This window comes from Perca flavescens, chromosome 16 (assembly GCF_004354835.1).
Source record: "Perca flavescens isolate YP-PL-M2 chromosome 16, PFLA_1.0, whole genome shotgun sequence".
NCBI lineage: Eukaryota > Metazoa > Chordata > Actinopteri > Perciformes > Percidae > Perca > Perca flavescens.
In genome coordinates this window covers 16,857,012-16,880,745 of record NC_041346.1, presented here as the reverse complement: position 1 = coordinate 16,880,745, position 23,734 = coordinate 16,857,012, and the positions used below count along the sequence as shown (strand labels likewise).

The 23,734-nt window shown below is 38.9% G+C and overlaps 3 protein-coding genes across 4 annotated transcripts; 2 read left to right on the top strand and 1 right to left on the bottom strand.

Moving 5' to 3' along the window:
• Window positions 1-2,884: 2,884 nt before the first annotated feature.
• On the top strand, window positions 2,885-8,334 carry loxa (lysyl oxidase a). The gene is made up of 7 exons (XM_028602422.1): window positions 2,885-3,810; window positions 4,099-4,207; window positions 4,671-4,808; window positions 5,975-6,131; window positions 7,342-7,437; window positions 7,604-7,719; window positions 7,797-8,334. The coding sequence occupies exons 1-7, from the start codon at window positions 3,159-3,161 to the stop codon at window positions 7,801-7,803; spliced, it is 1,275 nt and encodes a 424-aa protein (XP_028458223.1). The 5' UTR covers window positions 2,885-3,158; the 3' UTR covers window positions 7,804-8,334.
• Window positions 8,335-9,175: 841 nt separating this feature from the next.
• On the top strand, window positions 9,176-15,149 carry snx24 (sorting nexin 24). 2 transcript variants are annotated; one of them, XM_028601841.1, is made up of 8 exons: window positions 9,176-9,375; window positions 11,108-11,191; window positions 12,431-12,535; window positions 13,116-13,210; window positions 13,337-13,366; window positions 13,526-13,590; window positions 13,785-13,851; window positions 14,311-15,149. In XM_028601841.1, exons 1-8 carry the CDS (start codon window positions 9,178-9,180, stop codon window positions 14,315-14,317), a joined length of 651 nt encoding a protein of 216 aa, XP_028457642.1. In that variant the 5' UTR covers window positions 9,176-9,177; the 3' UTR covers window positions 14,318-15,149. The 2 variants fall into 2 exon arrangements, with proteins under 2 accessions (XP_028457642.1, XP_028457643.1); XM_028601842.1 differs by having other exon boundaries at window positions 9,178-9,375; window positions 13,785-15,149.
• Window positions 15,150-16,315: 1,166 nt separating this feature from the next.
• Window positions 16,316-23,001, bottom strand: ggcx (gamma-glutamyl carboxylase). The gene is made up of 15 exons (XM_028602446.1): window positions 22,699-23,001; window positions 22,141-22,341; window positions 21,845-22,003; window positions 20,696-20,861; window positions 20,517-20,595; window positions 20,298-20,404; window positions 20,024-20,187; window positions 19,588-19,889; window positions 18,988-19,119; window positions 18,617-18,768; window positions 18,323-18,492; window positions 18,065-18,195; window positions 17,824-17,971; window positions 17,353-17,554; window positions 16,316-17,226 (listed from the first exon to the last, which is right to left on the bottom strand). The coding sequence occupies exons 1-15, from the start codon at window positions 22,721-22,723 to the stop codon at window positions 17,067-17,069; spliced, it is 2,298 nt and encodes a 765-aa protein (XP_028458247.1). The 5' UTR covers window positions 22,724-23,001; the 3' UTR covers window positions 16,316-17,066.
• Between the last annotated feature and the right edge of the window lie 733 nt (window positions 23,002-23,734).

The window sequence follows — 23,734 nt, the reverse complement described above, 5'->3', positions numbered from 1 at the left end:
ACATTCACATGTTGGTTTTTAAAAAGCGTATCTGTAAGTGTTTTATGCTGGAAATCAATCCTTCATAGGTGAATTAAAATAAAACTGCTAGAGGGCATCTCTAAAGACAAAACAGGAAACATTTACAAAAGAGCAGCCAGATTCATTCTTGGTGTTGCTGTGGTTCATTTTGGGAATTTTTGTTTTATGACTTCACTTATTAATCCTGAGGAACAGTTTCACAAATGCATCTTCTAATTTATCGGGATTAGTGAGCCATTGGAATCCTGTTTCTCTTTTAAACATTTCCCACTTATCGTTAACTCACATAAGTCTGCTGGGAGGATACATTTTCAGGAGCTCATATAACTCCACTTGGCTCTGATTGGCCCTCACAGCTTACACAAGTTGAAATGTAACATCACATGACTGTGAGATGATGTGCACCCTCGTTATCCAAGAACAATACAACTGGTTTAACTGTAATTTACAGCATGACTTAGTCAGTTTACTTTACCATTAAATAGACTATAAAGTATTTTAGTCTGCCCTTGGTTCTTCTCTTTCTCAGCTACCGTTTGGGCAGAATACATTTTCACTGGAATCATAAATGTTCACACTCAGTTTTTACAGCTCCTGAAAACTTAGTTTCATCTGAAGTATTTCTCTATACAATGCTAAATATCTATAACTAAATTATAACAATCAAGTTAAAGTTAACCTGGGAGGGGCGTGACAAAGCGGCGGTACCAATTGAGAACAGACTGCACAACCTGCAAGCTGTTATTGGCTGGGTGTCACACACCCATGTGGGGCCCACAGGCTATTTGCTGACACCCATAAATGGAGAAAAAAAATAATAAGAAAAGAGAAAATACAGGCAGGGGGCAGGGTCTCTGCAGACACAGAAAGCAAAAATACAAACAGATCAGACTCCATTCTGATACATTCCTGAAAAAGAAAGCATTGCTTTCAACAAATCACTCTTGATAAATAAATGTTCAATAAACTACTTAATATTAAATACTTTCCCCCAGGTTTCTAGTAAATTACATGGCCATTTGACTCCATAGTGCCTATATAGGTGCTACCAGCTACTACTTTTAGTTTTTACTATTTGTGCTTTTCCAGTATGTTATTCAAGGTATTAGTAAAACATAAATCTGAAGGAAGAAGATTAGAATTTAGGAGATTGTCTAAGGCAAGACCATGATCCCCCATTTCCCAAACATCAGGTAAAGATAAGAAAATGACATGCAGCACTCTATTATTTGCAGTCATCTGCCCCCTAGTGTCAGGATATGGGCCACCGTGATTGGTCTGTTATTAGATCACAGGGAATCTTTATTTTCAGACTGATCTGATGAAATGGCGTATGTATGACACGCAAATTTGTATGCCATTATTGGCGTGTTATCAAGACGCATACTCACTTTTTAGCGTGTATATCAACGCCACTTTCACCCAGGAGACCGGGGATCACGTACTGCTTGTGACGTTTCCTTGTCCCACATGTAACTTTTCCTCTTTCTTCTTTTACTAAAGCCAACCCCGTTGTTCCTTTCCTAAACTCAACCGTTGCTTTCTTCTTTTACTAAAGCCAACCCCATTCTTCTTTTCCTAAACCCAACCGGTTCTTCTTTTCCTAAACTCAACCGTAGCTTTCTTCCCGCGATAACACACTGTTCTCGCGATAACACGTTCTTCTCGCGATAACACGCCAAGTGGCGATAACACACAAAGCGGCGTGAATGTGTATGCCCACTGTATACAGCATAGACATACACGCTGATAGCTCAAAATGCGTACAGATAACACACCACTTGGCTTAAGAAAGTTGGTGTGTATATTTACGCAAAGTCATGATGCCATGTTGCTATTTTAATTGGTCATTTGTGGATTTCAAGTTCTTGGTTTTTAAAGCTAGATAACAGCTCATGATTAATCTCTGGTTCTACGTGTTAAAAAACTTTACATGTAATCCAAATGTTTGGCTTTGAAATCAATCGGTCTCATGAAACTGTGTTTTGAGAAGCTATAAAATCCTCGAGGCCAGTCGCTGTGGTCTAGCAGCAGCCATCATGTGGTCAATTGTGTAGATGCTAGAAAGAAGTTCCTGGTTTGCCAGACAAAGGAAAAGGAAAGCCTTGGATTAAGTTTCCCAAGCCGTGCATTAAAGCCTACCTCTGGTGTTACAGCAGGGCGCGGGTAGTGATTTGACTGGGCCGCTGCAAATGACTTATCAGAGGAGGAGCGCGGGGTCACCAGTCTGCCAGTAGACGCAGTAATGCAGATATCAATTATCACCACAGCCTCATTTTGTGTATTGCTCAGAATAGACTAATTATGACCTTATAGAAAATTACTGTGATATGCTTGAGGAGTCTTTCACGTTGTTAGCAAAGCTACAACACAGACAGGACTGGATGTGGGGGGGATGTTTGTGGGAGATGGTTTCCCAGAAATGAAAAAAATAAAAAATGTTGCAGGGCCAAGAGTCATGTTTAGGTTTCTGAGATCCTTCTATAAGAAAATGGAGTGCAGATACTTCTGGCAGAGTGTGTTGCAATTTGGTTGGGAGTTCATCCAAAAGTCAGGGAAAAAGCTATTTATCATGACATTCTGTTGATCTGGTAGAGAAAGACCAAATGAGGAAAATATTTATGTGAAATCCTTAAAAGAAAGATGAAGAAAGTTTGCATTTGTTTTTTGTGTCTTTTTTTTTATCTGTTATGATTCAAAATACAGTATGCATCTACTTTGTGAGGAAGAAAATAAGTTTCACTACTTGTTACTGACACATTAACCACCTTTTAGGGGCCAGACTGAGCATAATCAAACTCCCTTGGCTGGGCATGATCACACATCGCGTAATCATCCAATGGTTATATGAGAAGCAGCACCAGACTTGTATAACAGATTCAGAAACTCCAAATGCTGAACCCCTCCTCCTATTCTTCATCATCGTCATCATCATCTCACTGGGCGCATCTGCAGGCTGCAGGAGCAGAGCGATATGAGTTTACACGGATAGCTACATTTAAACTTAGTTTTTCCTCTCTGCTCACTAAATATCCTTCAAACAGAGATGAAGGGTATTTAAGTCAAAGACAAGTGGCAACCTCGGCTCATAAAAATATTCGCTTTGTCACATTATATTTTCTTTAATTGAGTTTATAATGGGATTACGCATATTTGGCACGCCACTTTACGCATATGCGTGCGTCTATTTTTTTGTTTGCATCCTGCAAGCTGCCCAGTCTCAGACGAATCCGGGGACCCAACAAGGAAATAACCAGAGAGCGGCTCTCCGGCAGACACTGCAGTGGTCACACAACGGTAAGGTTTTTAGCATTTTAAGCCAGGGCTCGGAGTATCAGCCACCGAGGCGGAGGGGCGCACCTCAGGAGCAAGTGCAGGCGCGACCTGTCACCATCATTCGTGATGCGGACGTGAGACATCCGGACACCTCGAGCCAGCCGGTGGCCCAGCAGAAGCAGCAGCAGCCTCCCCGGCCGGCGTCCAACACGCACAGCCCCCGCGAGCTTCCAACTCCACTCCAAAGGCTCGTGAGAGGGCACGAGCACCGCCAGCATCACCATGAGCGCACCGGTGAGCGCAGAGGGACGCAGAGGAGCAGCAATGAGACCCAGCAAAAGGTCACTGTCAGTCCGCCTCTGCCCCGGAGAGAAGACATGATGGTCGGTGATGATCCCTACGACCCCTACAAGTCAACTGATCCAGATAATCCATATTACAATCATTATGACGTTTACGAGAGACCTAGGTCGAGATCGAGACCCGGATATGGCACGAGATATCATCAGTACGGTAAGAGTGGGGTTTGTAACAACATTGATGAGATAGATATGACCCATAAAGTTGAGTTTGAGATGCTAAAATGCTTCCGGTTTATCTTCCAAACAATCACTTATTTAATGAATCAGTTTGTCTACCGTATCTGTCTCACTTTTTCTCTAAATGGCTGCATCTATTTAACACCTGTTAAAAATGTTTATGAAACACTAATTTACTACTATTTTATGTTTTATGTATCACTTTATTTATAGTCATATTTATAGCTATTATCACTATTATAACGTGTGTTTGTTGTTTTAGGTCTGCCTGATCTAGTACCTGACCCCTACTACATTCAGGCCTCTGCTTATGCCCAGAGAGTCCCAATGTACAACCTGAGATGTGCAGCTGAGGAGAACTGTTTGTCAAGGTAGACTGCTGTCAGGACTTATCCACAGGGAGAGAGAGAAGAAAAAAACAGGGTTTGCGTCCAAGCCTAAGTGTGATTCAGAAAGCTTTGAGCCATAACAACCGCCTAAAGTGTTTGTGGGTGAGAGCTGCCCAGTGGCACCATGAGGTGAGGTAAAATTAACCGAATCCTGCCACTGATGTTGGAGATGGGTGGAGTGGTGGATTTCTGTGAAGTTTATTCATAGTTTGCCCCGAGGAGGGAAAGCCTGAATGGTAAACACATTATCGAAACTAACCCAAACAACCACATGCCTCCTAACTATTTTTCCACCCACCATTTACACAGAGTGCTTTCACTCAGCTACTCAGAGGAGGGGATCTAGCAGGAAAAACAATCGTAGAGTTGTAATTGTGTCCACATATTCCCTGTTTTTTTTTTTTCTTCTGCAAACGTATGCTCTTCCTATGCTTTGTGTCTGCAGCTCGGCCTATACGTCCAGTATGAGAGACTATGACACCCGCATGTTGCTGAGGTTTCCTCAGAGAGTCAAAAACCAGGGGACGGCGGACTTCCTCCCCAGCAGGCCACGTTACTCCTGGGAGTGGCACAGCTGTCATCAGTGAGTAATGTCATGTCATTGCTGTCCACAAAAAGAACGTTTCTGTGACTTGTGTGGCTGCTCTCTTTGCATCATTTGTTCTTACTGGCCAACAAGCTGACGTCAATAAGAGTTATTCACGTGATGGTTTCATGCATGAAAAAAACAGATCTGGATCCTGTTTTGAAAAGACTCTAAATTAGATATAGATCAAAACATTTAAATATTGCATTACTCACTAGTTTGAATTGGAGATAGAACATTTTCTTCATACATTGTAACTGTGTAGTTTTGTTCTTCACTTACAAATGTAAGGAACTAATTGTTTCCAAGAGATAGTATTTTTCCCGACACTATTTGTCTTTTACAGTCTGTAGTTGTGGTATGGCACCCCCTGTTGAACCACAGTTGTGCTACTTTTGGCTGTTTCATAGTGTTTGAGTAATTCTGATATCAGGACTGACATCTTAACACAAGTTTTATTTGTATTTTTAGGCTTTTTAAAGTGTAATTTTCTATTTTATAATTTTAGCACAAGGGCAGTAAAACCTACTTTGGGCTTTCAAAAGATGATGTGACTAAACTTCATATGACCTTTGAATTCAGTTAATTTACAGCTGCAAAGCCAGACGTTGTAAAGTAAAGCTGTGTGATGAGGAGAATGAGCCAAAAAGAAAAACCGCTAGTCTGTTTGTCCCTTTATTGAGCAAATGGAAAAGTGCCTAGTTTTCCTTGATTTCACAGAAACTACCTCAGTCCATAGTTATGTTGTTGAAACAACCAGTCCACTGTGCTAATCCCCAAAATGGAGCACCTTTGGCAGAGATTCAATAAACTGGTGATGTTGACTGTATAGATTTCTTTTCAGTGTTTTGAAAATCAACCAGACTGTTTTTGTCTCATTAAACAAACTTCAAGATAATGGACTGAAAGCAGATTCAGATTCACTGAAGCGCTACATGTATGATACATACCTGTGATGTTTACAGACACAGTGACTGGCAGCCATTTTAAAGAACACCAGGAAATGCCCAACAAAATGTATTTCAATGTTAATCAGTAATTATGTAAATGTGGCTTGGGAACTAAACGTGTCTGGTTGTTTTAGTTTCAGATTAATGTGGAACTCACTCGGTTCAGATTAAAAATGCCTGGAGTTGTTGAACACTGCTGCTGCTGATCCACAGGCACTTCCACAGCATGGATGAGTTCAGCCACTACGACCTGCTGGATGCCTCCACTCACCACTCGGTGGCTGAGGGCCACAAGGCCAGCTTCTGCCTGGAGGACACTTCCTGTGACTACGGCTACTACAGGCGATTTGCCTGCACCTCACATACCCAGGTCTCAAGAATACCTGCTGATAAGATAACTTTTGAAATGTTGCTATAGACCCAATCACAATGTTTCTTTCGGGTAGAAAACAGCAGTCAGCTAAAACCTAAAACCAGACAGACAAAGTTAGTGAGTAGCTGGTGAACATAGTGAAGAATAAAGCAGCTAAAGAAACAGATCGTTCCCACGGGTGTTGGTGGAGACCAAAAACAGAGCTTACAGGAGAGTGAATATTGGATTTGTATTCATCATGTGGTCAGATACACAACTCCAAATTAATGGTAATGTTGCTCTGTGTCTGCTGGATGTATAAATAAGCAACTTTTAGCAAACAAATTTGGCAAATCTACTTTATAAGGTTATACTATATGAGTCCTCTGTTTATAGCTTGTTTCCGCTGCCCCCAAGTGGCCAGTGAATGCCGGTTTAGCTCACAAGCTAAACAACTGTGAACATTTAATCAGTGGGGCGTTCATTTTGAAAATGACCAAAAAGACAAGAGACTAAAAATAAACCTTTTTACAGCAGAGATTTTGACTTGTTATAGTAGGAAAAGCACAGGTGTTATAACATGAACGATGGCTCTTTTCTATTCAAATGTCCCAGAAAACCATGACAATGGGACAGTGAGGCAAAATGCACAATACCAGCACCATGAAACTGAAGCAGCTGGAAAGGAATTCAGCCATCATTAATTCTTTTATTTACACTTGTGTTTTTCCTACTGTGACATGTTAAAATCTTTAAAATTAAAAAAAGAATGATTGAATTATAGTGGTTGCAAAGTAAAAGTTGGATCCTAGTTGCAGGATTTTGGTGTGTACATTTCTATAAATGAGTAAGAAAAACAAGTGCTCTTTTACTGAGGCAGCTGTCCTTTAGAGAACAATTTTAGTATTTCCTTTTTGAACGAGCCAGTGGTGATTTGATGATTTCCTGTTTTTCCTGTAAAATGATCCCACCTGCCTGAACGTCTGTGATCAGTTGTTTGGCAGATGATTTCTTTTTCCATCCTCTTTATTTTGACAGGCAGATTTTCTTTTCTCTTTTTTTATAAATATTGTTTTTATAATCAGAAGTGTTTTAGGCTTATCATTAGATATCACACTGTAATAAAACATTAAAATCTTTGTTACAGTTACTGTTCTATATGTAAAAGGGCCTAGAAGAGGTTTGTTTGTTAACATAATGTTTTATGTGGATGCTATCCGATGTGCAGGGCCTGAGCCCAGGATGTTATGATACCTACAACGCAGACATCGACTGCCAGTGGATTGACATCACAGATGTGAAACCTGGAAACTATATCCTCAAGGTTTGAAATACCACATGACATTTGTCTTCCTCATGAGACACCAAACCCCTTTTAAAGAGTTACATTCATGTGGAATCCCATTGCATCCATGATTATTTGATTATTGAGTTAATGCTTTTTATTTTTCGTTGTTGCTTTGTTATTGATTCTTTGTTGTTCTCCACAGATCAGTGTAAATCCGAACTATCATGTCCCAGAATCAGACTACAGCAACAACGTTGTGCGCTGTGAGGTTCGCTACACTGGCAACTACGCCTATGTGTCAGGATGTCATATGTCATCGTGAGTATCATCTCAAGTGACAATTATTTATTTATTTCTTGCACCCTCCATTAATCCTCATGTTTTTGTTTTTTCAGGTATTAAGAGATAACAGGCATTCACATCATCTAAGCGAAGATGTACTGTAAATGACAGTGCAGATGTCTGCATATGAAAGCATATAAAAAAAAACGTTAAATTGTTAGAATTTTTACAATTTAAAATTCTCACAATTTATAATGTCACTATGACATCATTTGACGATATAGTGACAGATATGTTGAATTCTTCTTTGGTTGTGTCGGTAGCAGCTCTTCTCCATACTGTCCATAAGAATATACCTATCTAATCTTTGCTTTAGAATCATTTTAATTTCTTACTTCTGTCATATTTTACTGTATGCTTGCGTTTTATGCTACTTGTAAGATAGTTAAAGAATAAAATCCATGAAATTAAGAATCTTAGCAAGTTACAAATGTAAACAAGCTTACCCTCATTGCTAAATCAATGTCAGTTATATCCCAGTTTTAAAATGAAGGAAAATGTATGTTTTATATTTATATGCAACGGAAGAAACTCTCTTTACTCCAAAACATTTGTTGAAACTGAGTTGAATAAAACTTACTGATATTGTGTCACTGTTTTTGACTGACCAGATTGAAGTGACTTCCTTATCTTGCCTTGGTTTCTTACCTTTAGTTATGTCTTATTGTCTTTGCCACACACACAAACACGTTGAATCACAAACACACACACACACACACACACACACACACACACACACACACACCATAAAAAGGGTGGATACAAAAGGTTAAAAGTAGGACTTCAAACTACTGATACTTTTCTTTACACATCATCATTATGTTTTGACAAATGCATTAAAAAGTCAGAAAATAGTGAAAAATGCCTCACAAGTTCCGAGTGCCAAAGGTAACATCTTCATATAAATATAAATCAGAGAAATTTCATTTTCATAAAGTTGTTGGACTTGTGAGAGACAGATTAAAAACAAACAAAGCTGAAGCAGCAGAGGCAAAAAATATTCTGATCAATGATGTGGTCCATTGGTAATATAAAGATATTGATAATAGCCGCTTTAAGAGAGATAGGGGGCATATGATCAGCTGAAAAATGATAATGAACACTGTCCTGAATGTATTGAAATAAATGTAGAGTTATATATATATATATATATATATATATATATATATATATATATATATATATATATATATATATATATATATTACAAATTATTATTTCAGAAGTTATTGGATCATGTAGGCTATATATTTGACACAATTTATTCATGTAATAATGTATTTCATAATTACTGATTTATTTAGTTGTTTAACATCTAACACTTTCCATGATGAGGATCTGTATATAAAATGTTGTAAAATCACAACTTGCTCATGGCAGTGTGCTCCGGTCCAGCAGGGGGCGCCACTGAGACTTTGCACATGTTTGAATCCAATGATTTTTTATCAGGCTGTTGGAGAAACTCATAGGAGAAACTGGAGTCAACCACCAGCAGTGTGTGCGTGTGTATATATGTGTGCCATAGGATCAGATATTACCTACAAAACTGTTTGTCAAGTTAAAATGCATCCAGTCAGAGTGTCGATCCCGTCGTTTCGTTCAGAAAACAACTCGATCGAGAAAGGATACACGGTAAGCTGCTTAATAATAACCTCTGTCTGTCTGTGTCGTCCGCTCTGCTGCTGCTGTCATCACTTTTTTATTTTTACTCAGATGTTACTTCTGTACCCCTGAAATAATAAACCAGCGTCCGTTTAACATCCCGCAGCGTAAATGTCGTTGTTATGTCTATGTTTGAGGTCTGTTTGGTTACCCGGCGGTTCAGGTGCCTGAATTCACCTTGTTTTTATACATGTCAGTGTTTAAATCATTTAGCTTATATAGAGAGCAAAAGCATAAATTGTGACAATACAGAGAAAAAAATTAATTGTAGTTAATATAACGTGTCGTTTGTTTCGGCAAGACTTCGTGTCTGATTGGAGCCACTGGGCGTAAGACAACCCAACCAGGATCCCCAGCTGTCTGACATACATGTATGACATCATTTAATATGGGACAGGGACCCTCATATTAAGTGGTAATGCACCCTTTAAACTCCTTTCCCAGAAATTTCGAATTGCAATGAGACAAAAAAGAAGACTAGTCACAACCAAAGCAGCAGAGTCTGAGATATAATGACTTTTAATCCTTGTTAGGTCAACCTCCAAAAATATTGGAGCCTACATTTCCCATAATGCATTCACTAGCCTTTTAGTTAGCCCCCCAAAGTTAGGCCCCCTTGCCTTTCAAACTCCATGCCTCCAGATTTCAATGCATGGTGATGCATGGTCAATAAATTAGCCCAGTTCCAATACCTCACCTCTACTGCCCTGATCCCAGTGCTCTCTTTTTCTTTTTATATTATTATTATATTAATCAAATAATTTAACTACGGACAAGAAAGCAAATAACTGTATTTCCCAACATGTGAAACTATTCCTTTTAGGGCTGCCACCTCTTAGTCAATTAGTCGACTAATCGGTCGTTTTGGTCTTAGTCGACTAAGATTTCTTTAGTCGATTAGTCATTTTCTACGCTTATTCATGCTTAATTACTTATTTCCAAGAAACTTCTGAGCACATTTATGGTAAACACAAGATTTAAAGTGGTGCTTTTGCAGGATTAATTGTGGAGAAACTCAGTTTTACAGATGGTTAATTAACTACATTTATATTGTGCTTTTCTAGTCTTAACCACCTCTCAAAGTGCACAGCTCTGTCAATTAAATCAACTAATCGATTAGTCGACAAAATCGTATAAGTGTTAGTCGACTAAGAATTTCTTTAGTCGAGGACAGCCCTAATTCCTTTAAATTCTGTATTCCTTACACATGTACTGAGACTGCTGTCATCAGTCTCTTTGGGACATTTTTCACCTTTTTTGTTGTTTTTTTCACCATGAAGACCGCATGTTATTGCTGTCCTGTACTCTAATTGAAACGTCTCTGAGTTGTTCCAGGATTTGTTAATAATTCTTGATTGTTTTGGATCTCTGTGCTCTGGAGTACAGAATTGCAGTAACAACACTGCCATCATTTTCTCATTTACATAATGCCCGCAAGAAGAACAATTTTTCAGGAAGAATCCAGCTGAGTGAGGGAAGTAAAAGTCTGTTTTTTTTTTACAGCAGCCAGATGTTTCCTCTTGGTAACTAGCCAACATAGACTGTAACTGACAGCTCAGTAGTCAGCAGTCAGTCACACACCATGCACTGGGAGGGGCCATATCAGGCTGATGGGCTCTGTTGATAAATCATGATTCTCCCAAACGACTCAACAACAGAATTCACTCTTTTTGCCAAACTTTTTTCTTTCTTTTTTTTTCAGGTCTTTAGAATTGACGTGCTGATGAATGGCAGACAACATGCTGTTGAGAAACGCTATAGTGAATTCCACGCTTTGCATAAAATGGTGAGCTTCTGTGCCATCCCAAAATTTCTGATCATTTATTGGTATACAGAGTCCTCCTTTTTTATGATTTAGTCTTTGAGTCCTTAACCTTGGCCTTTAATAAGAGAACATCTTATGATTTTTACATACTAACCACCACGTTTAATGATTTTTACCATTGATATTTGAGTTGCAATATAACATTTTAATATATGTGCTGTATTGCATAATGTGCTAAAAAGGATTAGTCAGTTAATCTATTAGTCAAACTAATGAAAATGTATTGGAAGACGTTTTAATAATTGATTACAATTTTAAGTAATTTATAAAATTAAAATGCCAGACATTTGTAGGTTGCCGTTTCCTCAATGTGAGTTTTTCTTATATAACTAATAACTGCATCCAATATTGTTAGATACAACCTTATTTATGTAAGCCCATTTCATACAAAAAGATGCAATTTGGTTTGGTGTGTGTGTGTGTGTGTGTGTGTGTGTGTGTGTGTGTGTGTGTGTGTGTGTGTCTGTGTGTCTGTGTGTCTGTGTGTCTGTGTGTCTGTGTGTCTGTGTGTCTGTGTGTGTGTGTGTCTGTGTGTCTGTGTGTCTGTGTGTCTGTGTGTCTGTGTGTCTGTGTGTCTGTGTGTGTAATAAAGTGTTGGCATGCTCAAGAAATCACAGCAGCAAATACATAAATGATTAATGGGCTCCCTTGTTGTTAACCATGTTCACCATACCAGTTTGTTTGAGGTTGTAGCTTTACAGATGAGTTTATCTTCCTGTCTTGCTCAATAGTTTACGTTTTGTTTGTCTGGACGTCCGCTTTTTGTACAGGCCTTTTTCCACTGAAAACACTTTGACACGTCACAGTATTAAAAGCATAAATGTAAATGTAATAATTATGGCTTAATTCCATTCAGCGGCTTCAGTTTCGGGGTCCTGGTATTGTGCATGCTGTCTCACTGTAACACTTGAATAGAGCAGAGCCATCGTCAATGTCATTGGTAACACCGGCGCTTTTCCTACTATAACAAGTCAAAATGTCTGTTGTGAAAAATGCACACACACGCCAGGTTATTCATGATTTTCGTAGTAGTGTAATACGTGTTAACTGCTAATAAGCAAAGTTTAGCATTATAAAACGCTACGTGTTAGCCTTCAGTTCAAAGCACCGCTGTGCCTCAGTACAGCTTCACAGAGCTGCTAGCATTGCTGTGGACCCTTGTTTGTCCTGCTTTGTACTGATGTTTTTAAATCCCTGCAGCTAAAGAAGAGCATAAAGCCACCTGAGATCCCTTCCAAACATGTTAGAAACTGGGTCCCCAAAGTCCTGGAGCAGAGGAGGCAAGGTCTGGAGCTCTACTTGCAGGTACTGCGACACACCTTCACTCCACCTGCTGAAAGTAAAGAAACAAAACATTTCTTTATGTATATGAAGTAGGGGTGTAAGAAAAAATCTATACACTTGAGTATTGCGATATTTTATTTAGCAATACTGTATCAATTTTCAAAAATGCAATATCGATTTTTTTTTTCCCACACCCAAACTGGCAGTTTGATTTTCTGTGTACTGAATTGTTTACCTAAAGTAAACTCTTTGACTTTTATGGACATCATGTATTTTTTTAAATATTAGTTTTTCTAAAATTATACTCAATATCCCAATATATCGCCTTACGCACAGTATCAAAATATATTGCAATATATTGAATCGTGATCCATGTATCGTGATACGTATCGCCAGATTCTTGCCAATACACAGCCCTAATATGAAGTCGGTATCGTGAACGCAGCCTGTCTTTCCTTTACCAAAGACAGATGTTAATTCAAAGTAAACACAAAACTACAGGATGGGAGATTAACCAAAAAGGTCATGCAGGTCACTTCAGTTGTGTACCGCTGCTTCATGTGCACATTGCAATTTGCTTTTGTTTTGTCTGTTTTGTCAGACTATAATTATGGAAAATGGAGTTCTTCCAAAGATATTCCTGGATTTCCTAAATATCCGCCATTTTCCTTCAGTGCCAAAAACAGAAAGCTGTGGGTGAGTTGAAACTCTATGAAATAAAACACATTTTGTGGCATTTTTTGTTTTTGTATGAGAGTTGGTTGCCAGGCTACTAGAAGGCTTTGTGGCATATTGGCATAACTTTTATTTTTCTTCTCTTAGGTCGTTTGATACAGAATCAGAGGAATCAAGGTGAGTCATTTTGTTGCAACTACTATATAAAACAGCAGGTTTGTGAACTTCACCCAGCATGTCAGTGACACCACCTACGTTTCTTCATCCTGTTAATTGTATATGCATCATGTTACCGCCCACAAACCCTCTGACTTCTCCTTTTTGGATTCTTCTCAGTAAACTTTCACACCAGCCTGTCTTACTGTTTCTGAGAGACCCCTACCTGCTGCCATCTGCTCACGGTTAGTTCAAGCTACTTACGCCTAATATTGTTATATCCTGTGCTTAATCATCCTAATAGCATAGTTGAAAAGATACATTATTCATGGTAAATAAACTATAAAAAATATTGTACACATCTTTTCAGAAAAAAAGTGGGCATGAGCTTCTTACTCATCTTACCTTTTATTTTAAAAACTTTCTTCTTTCCTTTCAGATGCATTTTCAAATGTTGTGATTGAGGGTGTAGTACATGGAGTTTTCTACCCAGATCTTCAACCAAGGTAGAGCTGCAGAGCCGAATCTGAGGGCATGTCAATACAAATGGATGTGTCATGTTTTCACACCATTTTAGGTGTGCATCGGGAAGGATGTGACATGTTAAGATACACTGAGCCTCATTTAGATTTTCCAAATCATAAAACAAAAATCCATTATTTTCTTCTCTCGATAAATCACTGGCACTACACCGTATGTTGTTCTAAAAATAAGCAATATTGACCCATATTTCAATGGATTTGAATCCTAAGAAAATAATTTAAGCACAACTTTTGTCAGCTATCAAATTGAATTATATGTGAAACAGTTTTGCGCATTAACGTAGATGTTTTGAGGCATTTGAATCAAAATAATAAAGACTAAAACTATTCTTTTAAGATTAAAGCAAATACATTATATTTTCCTTCTTTCTTAAGAAAGTAATGAGTGGAATTAACATACAAGATTAATTTATTTTCTTTTAGCTTTTAGTAAGTAAATACCAGAAGTTGAAACCCTGGGGAACCAGAAAGGAAATGCTGATACCAGCTGGACTGAAGGTTAGTTTGCCATACACAGAGGAGGCCTGTAAGGACAAAGCACAGGGCTGGAGTGGAGAGCTGGATCATGGCCTGCTAACAGGGAGGTGCCCCTCCCTTTGTAGCACCAGTACTGTGGTTTCAGAATATTTTTCTGAGCTGACAAATTGAGCCATCTGAGGGAGAGCAGTGAGACAGCGTATAGACAGAGTGTATTTGTGCATTCTGGTGGAGTTGACAGCTATGTGCCACATGTTAGGGTGGAATTGGATTTGAGTTGTGATGTGGACCTCTTTTACTGAGCATCAGATGTTCGTGAAGGAGTACTGTAGTGTTTACAGTGGTGCTACTGGGCTCTGTGGGGCTACCGGAAGAGCAGTTCAGTTTGGTGAGGTGATGACCATTAGGTTTTGGGCACAAAGCCTATTTGAAATGAAACCAGGACAGACAGAAATAGGTGGCACAACATGTGTGTGAGGAATGATGCATTAAGCTTGAGGCGGGTGTCATCGGAGTTGTAGGAAACGGATGTCGACAGAGCAATTAAAAGAGCACCATTGATTTAACATTTGCACTCCTACTGCATTGTCGAACTTATGAAAAAGCAGGGCAGAGCAAAGTGACATCAGTTAATGCAATTTATTAGATTTAGCATTTTTTTTCTGGAGCCATTAAAGGCTTTATACAACTTTTTCACATATGCTGTAGTAGTCCCAAGACCTGTAAACATCAAAAACATGTACTAGGTTCTCCAGTCAGTGCCCTTGATCAAGGCACTGGCTCAGATCTGGAGTTGGTCCCCAGGCGCTGTGATTGGCTGCCCACTGCTCCCTTGAGGGATGGGTTAAATGCAGAGAATGAATTTTGCTACATGTATGTGTATGTGACAATAAAGTACCTTTACCTTACCTTACCTTACCTTAAACAGACTTTGTATGTCAAATAGGTGGAGTTCCCCTTTGAGAGAGGATGAGAGAGAGGGTACATCTCCATTTCTTAATTATCTCTCCTTGCTTCCTTCACTTGCATTTCAAAAGATGTTCAATGAAAGATGCAATGATAAGATATGAGCTGATATCAGAAGAATAAGCCTGTTTTAACCAATCATAGGGTTTGATTTGTGTGTTGATGTCCCACAGGACAAAATATTGTTAACCAAAATCTATTATAATCATTTACTGACTAGAGCTGACACAAGCCTGTTCCTGTTATATTGTCCCAAAAACTAGCTACAGGCTCTGCACACACACACACACACGTTTGGTAGCTGTCGTGGAAGTAGATTTTCACATCATTTTCATATGAAAATGAGGATCACGTTTAATTTGCGCACACGAGTTGGAAAGGCTTCTGATAACACTTGCTAAAGGCCAGTGTCTAACACTAATAACAGTCATGTTAAGTGTAATGTTGAATTTACACATAATATAGGTCAGTTTTTCAATTGTGGTGATTAGAGGTATAGTCAGTCACCCATCATGTAAAGGGAAGTGTGATTTTTTTTTTTTTTTTTAAAAGACTTACAACCAGTAAAACACTGCAATATGAAATAAAATACAGATAGTCTTTATATTGTAAAGTACAAACCATCTCCTGTTGTTAACACTTGTCACTTTTTGGGCAGTAATTGATCTGACGTGACTGGACCTCCTTTTATGCACAGTGACAACTACATATATTTATACAGAATCGAATGAATCCTGAGCAATTAACCTCAACTAAACAGATTATGATTGTATGTTTTAACAGAGTAAATCATTTCATAGAGATCCATCTGGTAGATTTATATGTATTTAAATTGTGCAACATTGTACTGTTTGTGCTCTGTGAAAAGTGTCATTTATGTGCCATAATGTCAATCTACAGTGAACACTGGAATTCTACTGTAGCACTTTAAGATGGGCGATATGTAAAATACTGACACCAATAAAATTCATTGTTTCCACAAACCTTATATGTCAAATATGATTTTTAATTAAAATAACATCAAATGTATTGACACAAGCTCTTTATTAGAAAAGTGACTAGAAAAGGCTGTTGATTGACAAACTAACAATTTTGTTTCTGTGAGTTTTTATCACATTATAGGGTTAGCATAAAAGATCAGAAACATATGTTGATGTACTCAAAACAGTAAATTGAGTATAAAAACTGAGTATATTTTTTGCTTATTATGAAATCGGGCCCAAATTATTGAATTTTGAGTTGGGCAAGAAGCCAACAGGAGGAGCTATAGCCCAACCTAATCCTGTTTATGTCAGTATGTTCGCTAAAATTTGTCCCCTTAAAACCATTCAGTAATTAATAATAACTGTATTAGTAATAACTGTCAATATGTTATCAATGTCTTGATATTCTTTTTGGTCATGTCACCCAGCCATAATTGCAATTATAAAATTCTTAAGCAAAATTGAACAAACAGGAAATGTAGTCTTGCAAAGCAGTGCATATCTGTTAACATTCAGCATTCTAGTTTTGCTGCAGCTATAACGCAAACATGTCCTCTGCATAAATTCTGATCTGTAACCAACTGCTATAACAAAATACTGGCTTTACATTTAAAAATAAATCTGAAACTCAGAATTTCAGAATCATAGAAAATTAAAAATCCCTTGATTTCTGGACAGCAATGTCCCAGTAACAGTCCAGTAGTAACAATGTGTGATCCAGCAATTCAACACAGCATCTTTGGCCCCAAAGCTTTAAAGTTCTCCATGACCAACTTCATCTTTCAGCCGTTCGTCCTGGTTGGCTTCTGCCTGAGGTTCTTTCATATTGGCGAAGGCAACTTCTCTTGTCAGCTGTTCGAGAGAAGGGAGACCCACCACCAGGTTTCTCATGGCAATGGCGGTCATCAAGAATCTAAAAGCAAAGGCGACCAAGTTAATGAAATGCATTCAGGGAATAATTTAGTTTTTGTTGTTACATTTTCTGTGTAAATACAACAAAACGTGGCATGTTGCTGTGCTGTTAGAAGACGACACTCACCCCCTCCGTATCGTATAGTACTTCTTCACTGCAAACCGCTCCAGTCGCTCTAGTGCACCGGCCTCCCTGCGCTTCTTCACCTGCTTCATGCGACGTTGCCTCTTCAGGAACAGCTGCACAATCGGGTCAGTGGCGTTTAACTCTGACCCTTCATCGTCTGCAGTGATAAGAGGCTGCAGCTCAGGAGGAAGGGGCTCGGTTTCTGTGGAAAGAGACCGTCCAGTCAGCATCATCTGATGAATTTCTTTTGAGCTCTTGAGCAAAACTTATACATTTGGATAAAAAAAGGGAGAATGTTCTCACAGGGTCCGAGCTGTTGTGATCTTTGAGATTATATTTTTTATAGTTTAGATATTAAAAAATAGCTGACGTTTACTACACATTTCTAATCATGTTTGCATTGATGCCTATTTTTTCATACAATATTGCATTATTAAACTATATTCATGGTGTTACGTGCCTGACATTTACCTGTCCCATTGCGTACACGCTCCTGAAGCTCAAACAGCTTTGTGAAGTTCTCCTGTAATGCCGCTTCTGTGGTGTTGACGTAGATGTACATGTAGCAAGACGGGTCTTTAGACACTGTGTACACCTTATGGTAAGCCCCAGCAGGTACCTAAACACATACACATTATGGCAAATGCTTTTGTGTCGAGGTTAAACAAATAATGGTAATGTTAACGGTGAGGTTAGCGTGTCGCTGCTGTACCTTTATCTGCTCACCAGGCTGAAGAGTGAAGTTCTTCTTCTCCTCTACTATCTCAACGTTTACTTTGCCCTGCAATACACTGATGCTAGTGTTGCCCAGATCTTGACTTACAAAGTTTTCTAAGTGAAGACCTAAAAGGTAACATACTTTCAGTTAGCACAAAGGCAGACTGTAGCGCCAAGAATTAATGAGGGTAAACATAACTACAAACAAAAATACACTTCCAAATAAAAGATGGAACAAAGAGAGATTTGTAACCTGGGAAATCAGCGATAAAGACAATCTCAGTCTGATTGTCCAAACTTCCCTCAATCTCCTGGAACTTGGTCCTCCATGGGGAGAGGTCCACCAGTAGAGGCATCAACCATGTGTTTGGTCGGAAAGGTGACCAATCAGCCTTCACAACGTCCACACGGGGATCAAAGATCCTTAGAGAAAAGGCCAGACCAAATTTAAAACACTCTATATAATTTTTTAGAACATTATTAAATTGGATACACTTGAAGTAATTACATTAATAGCATATTTCTCTCAAGCAAAAGGCTCTAATACCTTTGCTGAAAGCGTTCATTGATGGACACCCAGATGTCAAAGTAGATTTCAGGATCAGAGATATTATAGCGGGGTAGGAACTGATTGAGGCATGTGGCATACTGCTTCAGCATGTCTCCGTGGTCTTTCCAGCGACGGCTTTGTGTGAAAACCTTCAGTACACAAAGTCAACATTCAAAACATGCAAAACTTAATTTGCTATCTAACCTTAAAAGCGTTTTATCATGACATGACTGATGGGCCCAATTTACCTTGCTTTGCATTGTAACTATTGTGCATAGATACTCATCGTGATTGTCTATGCTGCACTGATATACCGTTAAGACAAACTGTACTGCTCACATACTTTGTGTGTTTTCCTTGGAACTCACCCCTGGGTTCAGATATCCAATTTCCCCAGTTTTCCCATCTTTGTAGGTGATCTTAACATGCTGATGGCTGCGGGAGTGAACCATCATGTCCCATGAGTAGCCGTACAAGCCATTGGTCCAGTTGTTGTAACCCTGCAGAAAAACTAAATATTAGGACAAATTTGACAATACAAAAATCACACTGTAAAAAATGCCTCACCCTTTCACCAGTTTTTTTTTAATAAAGTTGTATATAAACCAGAACTTTAAATTCATAAAGAACCAAGAGAAAAACGCAGTGTTGCTATCAAAGACTAGATGATGATTACCGGTATCTACTTCAGGGCTTTAACCCTTCTTCTGACAGCACCAGTCTGAGCTGTTGTTTGATCTGGATCAATGACTGTTGACTCTGATTGAGCAACTATCAGTGACTCAGAGAGGGTTTAGAAGGCTTTTGCTGACAGCAAAGTACAATCGTATTAACCAGAATGTCTCTGTGTAAAAAGTGCTGGAAGAACATTAAGCAAAACTGTACTAGTTGGCTCTTTAGATCAAGTCAGCTGTAAAAGTCTTTTAGGATTTTAAATGTTAAAAAAAAGACAGGATAGACAGACGTACCTGTGTGATGAAGTGAGAGTAAGGCAGGAAGAACTGTTCAATTATGTAGAGAATAGTAAAAATGGCTCCCAGCTTGTGCTTTAGTCTCAGTTTGGAAGCTTTGGCGACAGGCGGGGTCACCTGGCGTTCGGTACTGGTGCTTTGGATCTCATTGTAAGCACAGGAAGTACTGGGCTGAGGGTCTGATGAGGTCAGTGGCAGGACTGCCCTGAGGAATTCTGGGAAACGAGCGAAGAATTTTCTTGGCCAGTCGGCGTAGCAGAAGAGGGGACTGGTGGCCAGCATTGTGTAGGAAAACATCCCTGTGGAAGATTAACATTCTCATTAGATACAATAAGACCATCAATTAAATGGAAGTAAAATCATACCTCACAAATTAAAGGCATAATTAAAAGTATCCATGGCAACAAGAAATATGTTTTTAATGAAGACTCACCAATGCTGAAAAGCTGGGAGTTCATGCAGTGGAAGTAGGAGACAAAGAAAAATCCATAAGGTCGTGTGGCATCAAAAAACAGCAGGTAGCCGGCGGTCAGATCAAGAACAAGACCGCCTCCGTGCACCACCAGCAGATTTATTAAATCCACGGGGAGAATGACTCTGACAAAATAATGTGTGGTACAGCAAGATCAGAGTGGGAGTACTGAGATACAACATTCAGTGATTGAAGGCTTAAATATCTTTGGACTGAGCTGCTAAATAATACCTACTTGAAAGGATCAAATAGCCAATGATGAGCAAGGTATGACATTGAGTATCCCTCCACCCAATCAGCATCCAACTTTTTGATTCCAGCGATGAAGTATACGATAAATATCTTTGAGGAAAAAAAAACATTGACATCATTAGATGTGCCCAAACCATGTTCATGAATACTTCAAGTTGAAAACTATACAGAATTAGCTGTTAAAGGTCACTGGTGCACAAACCTGTGTCCTCAACAAGGTGTAATTCCATAGAGGCACGTGGGCATTTCTTATAGAAGGCCGCCGCAATCCATCAATTGACCTACAAGTAAGACACAGGCATTAAAGTCATCCTCTGTTGAGCTCACACATATAGACGTGCCAGAAATTGCACACAGACAGAGCTGTAAACATCATCTCACCAGTATCTGTTGCCGTCCATGAGTGCGAGCTGAAATCCAATGAGGCCATACAGGTACGAGTGATTGTTCCAGGTTGTTTTGTCCAGAAAGAAGATGTACCAGTACGTTGAAATGAACATGAGGCAGGAGAGACGGTAGAAACAGCCAAGCATGATGCCCAAGGCGCCTTCAATGAAAAACATAAATACAACTTCAGTTAATAATACAAAACAGATGTTAATAATAGTTAGCCTATTTCTACACGTAAATATCTTAACTAGTCCATGGGGAGTCCTACTCTGCCAGTGAAAACAGTTGTATAATGTCGTCTGTGGCTCTTGGAGAAAATGGAGGTGTGGAGTTTGACAGATGTGGGTAATGGATGTATTAGATGTGGGCATTGGTCTACCGTTCAACCAAAAGATGCTATATAGTATTGCTGTTGCATTATATAGTAGTTTAAAGTGTGACCCATACTACATACTCTTGCAAGTCCCTCAACTTTATTGCAGTGCAATACTAAATTAGCTGGAGACAAAATTCTATAAAACAATTATTGCCACAAGTATAGGCAATCAGTAGGAATAATTGACATAGTAACATGTACAATCATATGCTTTGGATATGAACAAACAATGCTTATTTGTGTTATGTTCAATGTTTATTTTGTCTGAGATAATTATTGCCACTTTTTATACATTTCATGCATTATAATGTATGTTGTTTTATGTAAATAATCTACGTTATAAGTTGTATATGAAAAATATCCTATACAAATGAAGTACGTACCAAATACAAAACAAACTATAACTGTACCTGGAATATTTTAACAGATAGTTTTAATGTTGGAAAATGTTGCATTCTTGCTACAGTGAGTGCCACATTTGCATTAGTTATCACGATCTTTGAAAGACTCAAACAAAATGTTGCATGAGTTAGTCAGCTTGGAGGGAAAATAAAAGTGGAAAATTGCTGGTTGGGTAAATGTGCTTTCATCTTCACCAGACAGCCACCCAACAGAGACTGTCTCCTATAAAACGCTTGCATCCGCTTAAAAAGGATGGAGTCCCCTTTCCTCACCAAGCCACAGTAAACACTGAGGTGTGGGCTTTTCAACCTGTAATATTTTGAACACAAGCTTCTAAGATAAAAAAAAGGAGTGTGACCCACCAAAGAACATTACTACATACACCAGATACATCCAATCCAGCGGCAGCGGCTGTAAGACATTGAAGAGGGGAAAGCGGCACACAGGGGCACCATCCAGGTACTTAAAGTCCAGGTGACTGAGGCCACGTTCCTGTGTGATGTCGATAACCATCAGCAAACCTGCATGAAAGACACAAGATGATGTTGGAAAGGCACAAGTGTTTTAGTATCTTCTAGGAACAATCTCAACTCTGTTGCAGAACCACTTAAAACCAGCAGCAGGCAGTCTAGTGTGATGAAATGGCATGTTAACTTACCAAACAAGCAGCGGAAGATGCCCAGGGATGCAGGGTCAGTGGGACGGTTCAGGAGGGTCACCAGGCTGTGCCAGGAGGTCAGGTCCTCCTTCCTGAACCCAAAGACTTTCTCCATCTTACTTTTGGTCTGTGGGGTTTCTTTTTTAGGAGCTGCATCCTTCTTTGAAATTTGTTCCTCTCCAGCACTGCTCACAAGAGCACCTAGAGGTTTAACAGGCCCATAAACGTGATACAGTAGTATTTATTATGACTAAGAGCAATATATATATATATATATATATATATATATATATATATATATATATATATATATATATATATATATATATATATATTGCGTTTAGTCAACTGAGTTATAGTGCTTTATTTAGAAAACATGGAAATCCTAGCATGATATACAAAACGCTCAGCGCTTATTTATATAGCAAACATGACTATGGTTTAGATTAGCTACTTCTCCTTGGTTACATGCAGATATATCTAGTTATTACATTAGCTAAACAACACACCGCCACATTGTCACTGCTAACTGTCACTGCTAACAACAACAAAGCTCACCTGCAGTTGCGTCTCTCGCCTCCATGCTACAAAATGTTCAGAATAAAACAGATTTGGGTTGGGGACAGGGGGTCAGAAAATTCTTGTCTCTGCTCTCCCTGTCCCAGCTGGAGGTTTACTGCCTGGTCACGTCTATGAAACGGACAAGTTACGTGTCACAGTCCCACACACACGGGCGAGTCAGGTCCACGGTAGGAGAGAGAGAGAGAGAGAGGGAGAGGAGGAGGTTCCATAGGGAGGTGTCAGGTTCCTTCGGGAGGAATGTTGTGAAAGAAATGTTCTTCGTTTATTGGCTGATTTTTCCAATGACCACGCCCTCTCATGGAGCATACACGTCATATCCTGCATCCGGCAGATTCCTCACGGTGGTTCTCAATGTTCTCTTAATAGACGGGTTTCCTATACCTAGCTATATTTTCTCTAAAGTTGGTGGTCTTGAATATTTACTTTTGTGTGATTATAAAATAGAAAAAATTCCCTTAAGTTTATCTAAATTCCATAAACAAATGCTCTTAGCATGGTCATTAATCTACAAACATAATTTCTCCCCACATAGGTGCTTCATTTGGAATAATCGGCTTATTAAATTCAAGAATAAATCTTTATTCTATAAAACTTGGTTTGATAATAACATAATTCTAGTGTCCCAACTACTAAATGGTAATGGATCATTGCTGAATTATTCTGAATTCATTCATACTTTTGGCATTCCAATCACCCCAAGAGAGTTTGCAATTGTTATGGATGCCATCCCATCTGGTATTTTAACTCTCTTAAAAGGGACTGGAAAACCAATTTGCTTACCAGCTTTGCAGACATGGGGGACTCGAGTCACATGACTTGACTCGAGTTAGACTCGAGTCACAAATGTTAGGACTTGAGACTTGCTTGATTAACATTCATAAAAGACTCGACTTGACTTTGACTTGATATTCATGACTTGAGACTTGACTTAGACTTGAGTCAAATGACTTGAAATGACTTGATTTTCTGTTTAATAAATATATTTTTCCCTTCTGATATTGAGGAGGAGTTA

What these genes read in the sequence shown, in the direction of transcription:
- snx24 (XM_028601841.1), top strand. Translation starts at nt 9,178, where the DNA reads ATGATTTTTTATCAGGCTGTTGGAGAAACTCATAGGAGAAACTGGAGT. An exon ending in CGATCGAGAAAGGATACACG is followed by an intron (nt 9,376 to 11,107) that starts GTAAGCTGCTTA and finishes TTTTTTTTTCAG; the next exon opens with GTCTTTAGAATTGACGTGCT. An exon ending in CCAAAAACAGAAAGCTGTGG is followed by an intron (nt 13,211 to 13,336) that starts GTGAGTTGAAAC and finishes TTCTTCTCTTAG; the next exon opens with GTCGTTTGATACAGAATCAG.
- loxa (XM_028602422.1), top strand. Translation starts at nt 3,159, where the DNA reads ATGGGATTACGCATATTTGGCACGCCACTTTACGCATATGCGTGCGTC. An exon ending in GAGTGGCACAGCTGTCATCA is followed by an intron (nt 4,809 to 5,974) that starts GTGAGTAATGTC and finishes GCTGATCCACAG; the next exon opens with GCACTTCCACAGCATGGATG. An exon ending in CCTGCACCTCACATACCCAG is followed by an intron (nt 6,132 to 7,341) that starts GTCTCAAGAATA and finishes TCCGATGTGCAG; the next exon opens with GGCCTGAGCCCAGGATGTTA.
- ggcx (XM_028602446.1), bottom strand. Translation starts at nt 22,723, where the DNA reads ATGGAGGCGAGAGACGCAACTGCAG. An exon ending in CATCTTCCGCTGCTTGTTTG is followed by an intron (nt 22,004 to 22,140) that starts GTAAGTTAACAT and finishes TCTTTCATGCAG; the next exon opens with GTTTGCTGATGGTTATCGAC. An exon ending in GCGTGTACGCAATGGGACAG is followed by an intron (nt 17,555 to 17,823) that starts GTAAATGTCAGG and finishes CTCTTTCCACAG; the next exon opens with AAACCGAGCCCCTTCCTCCT.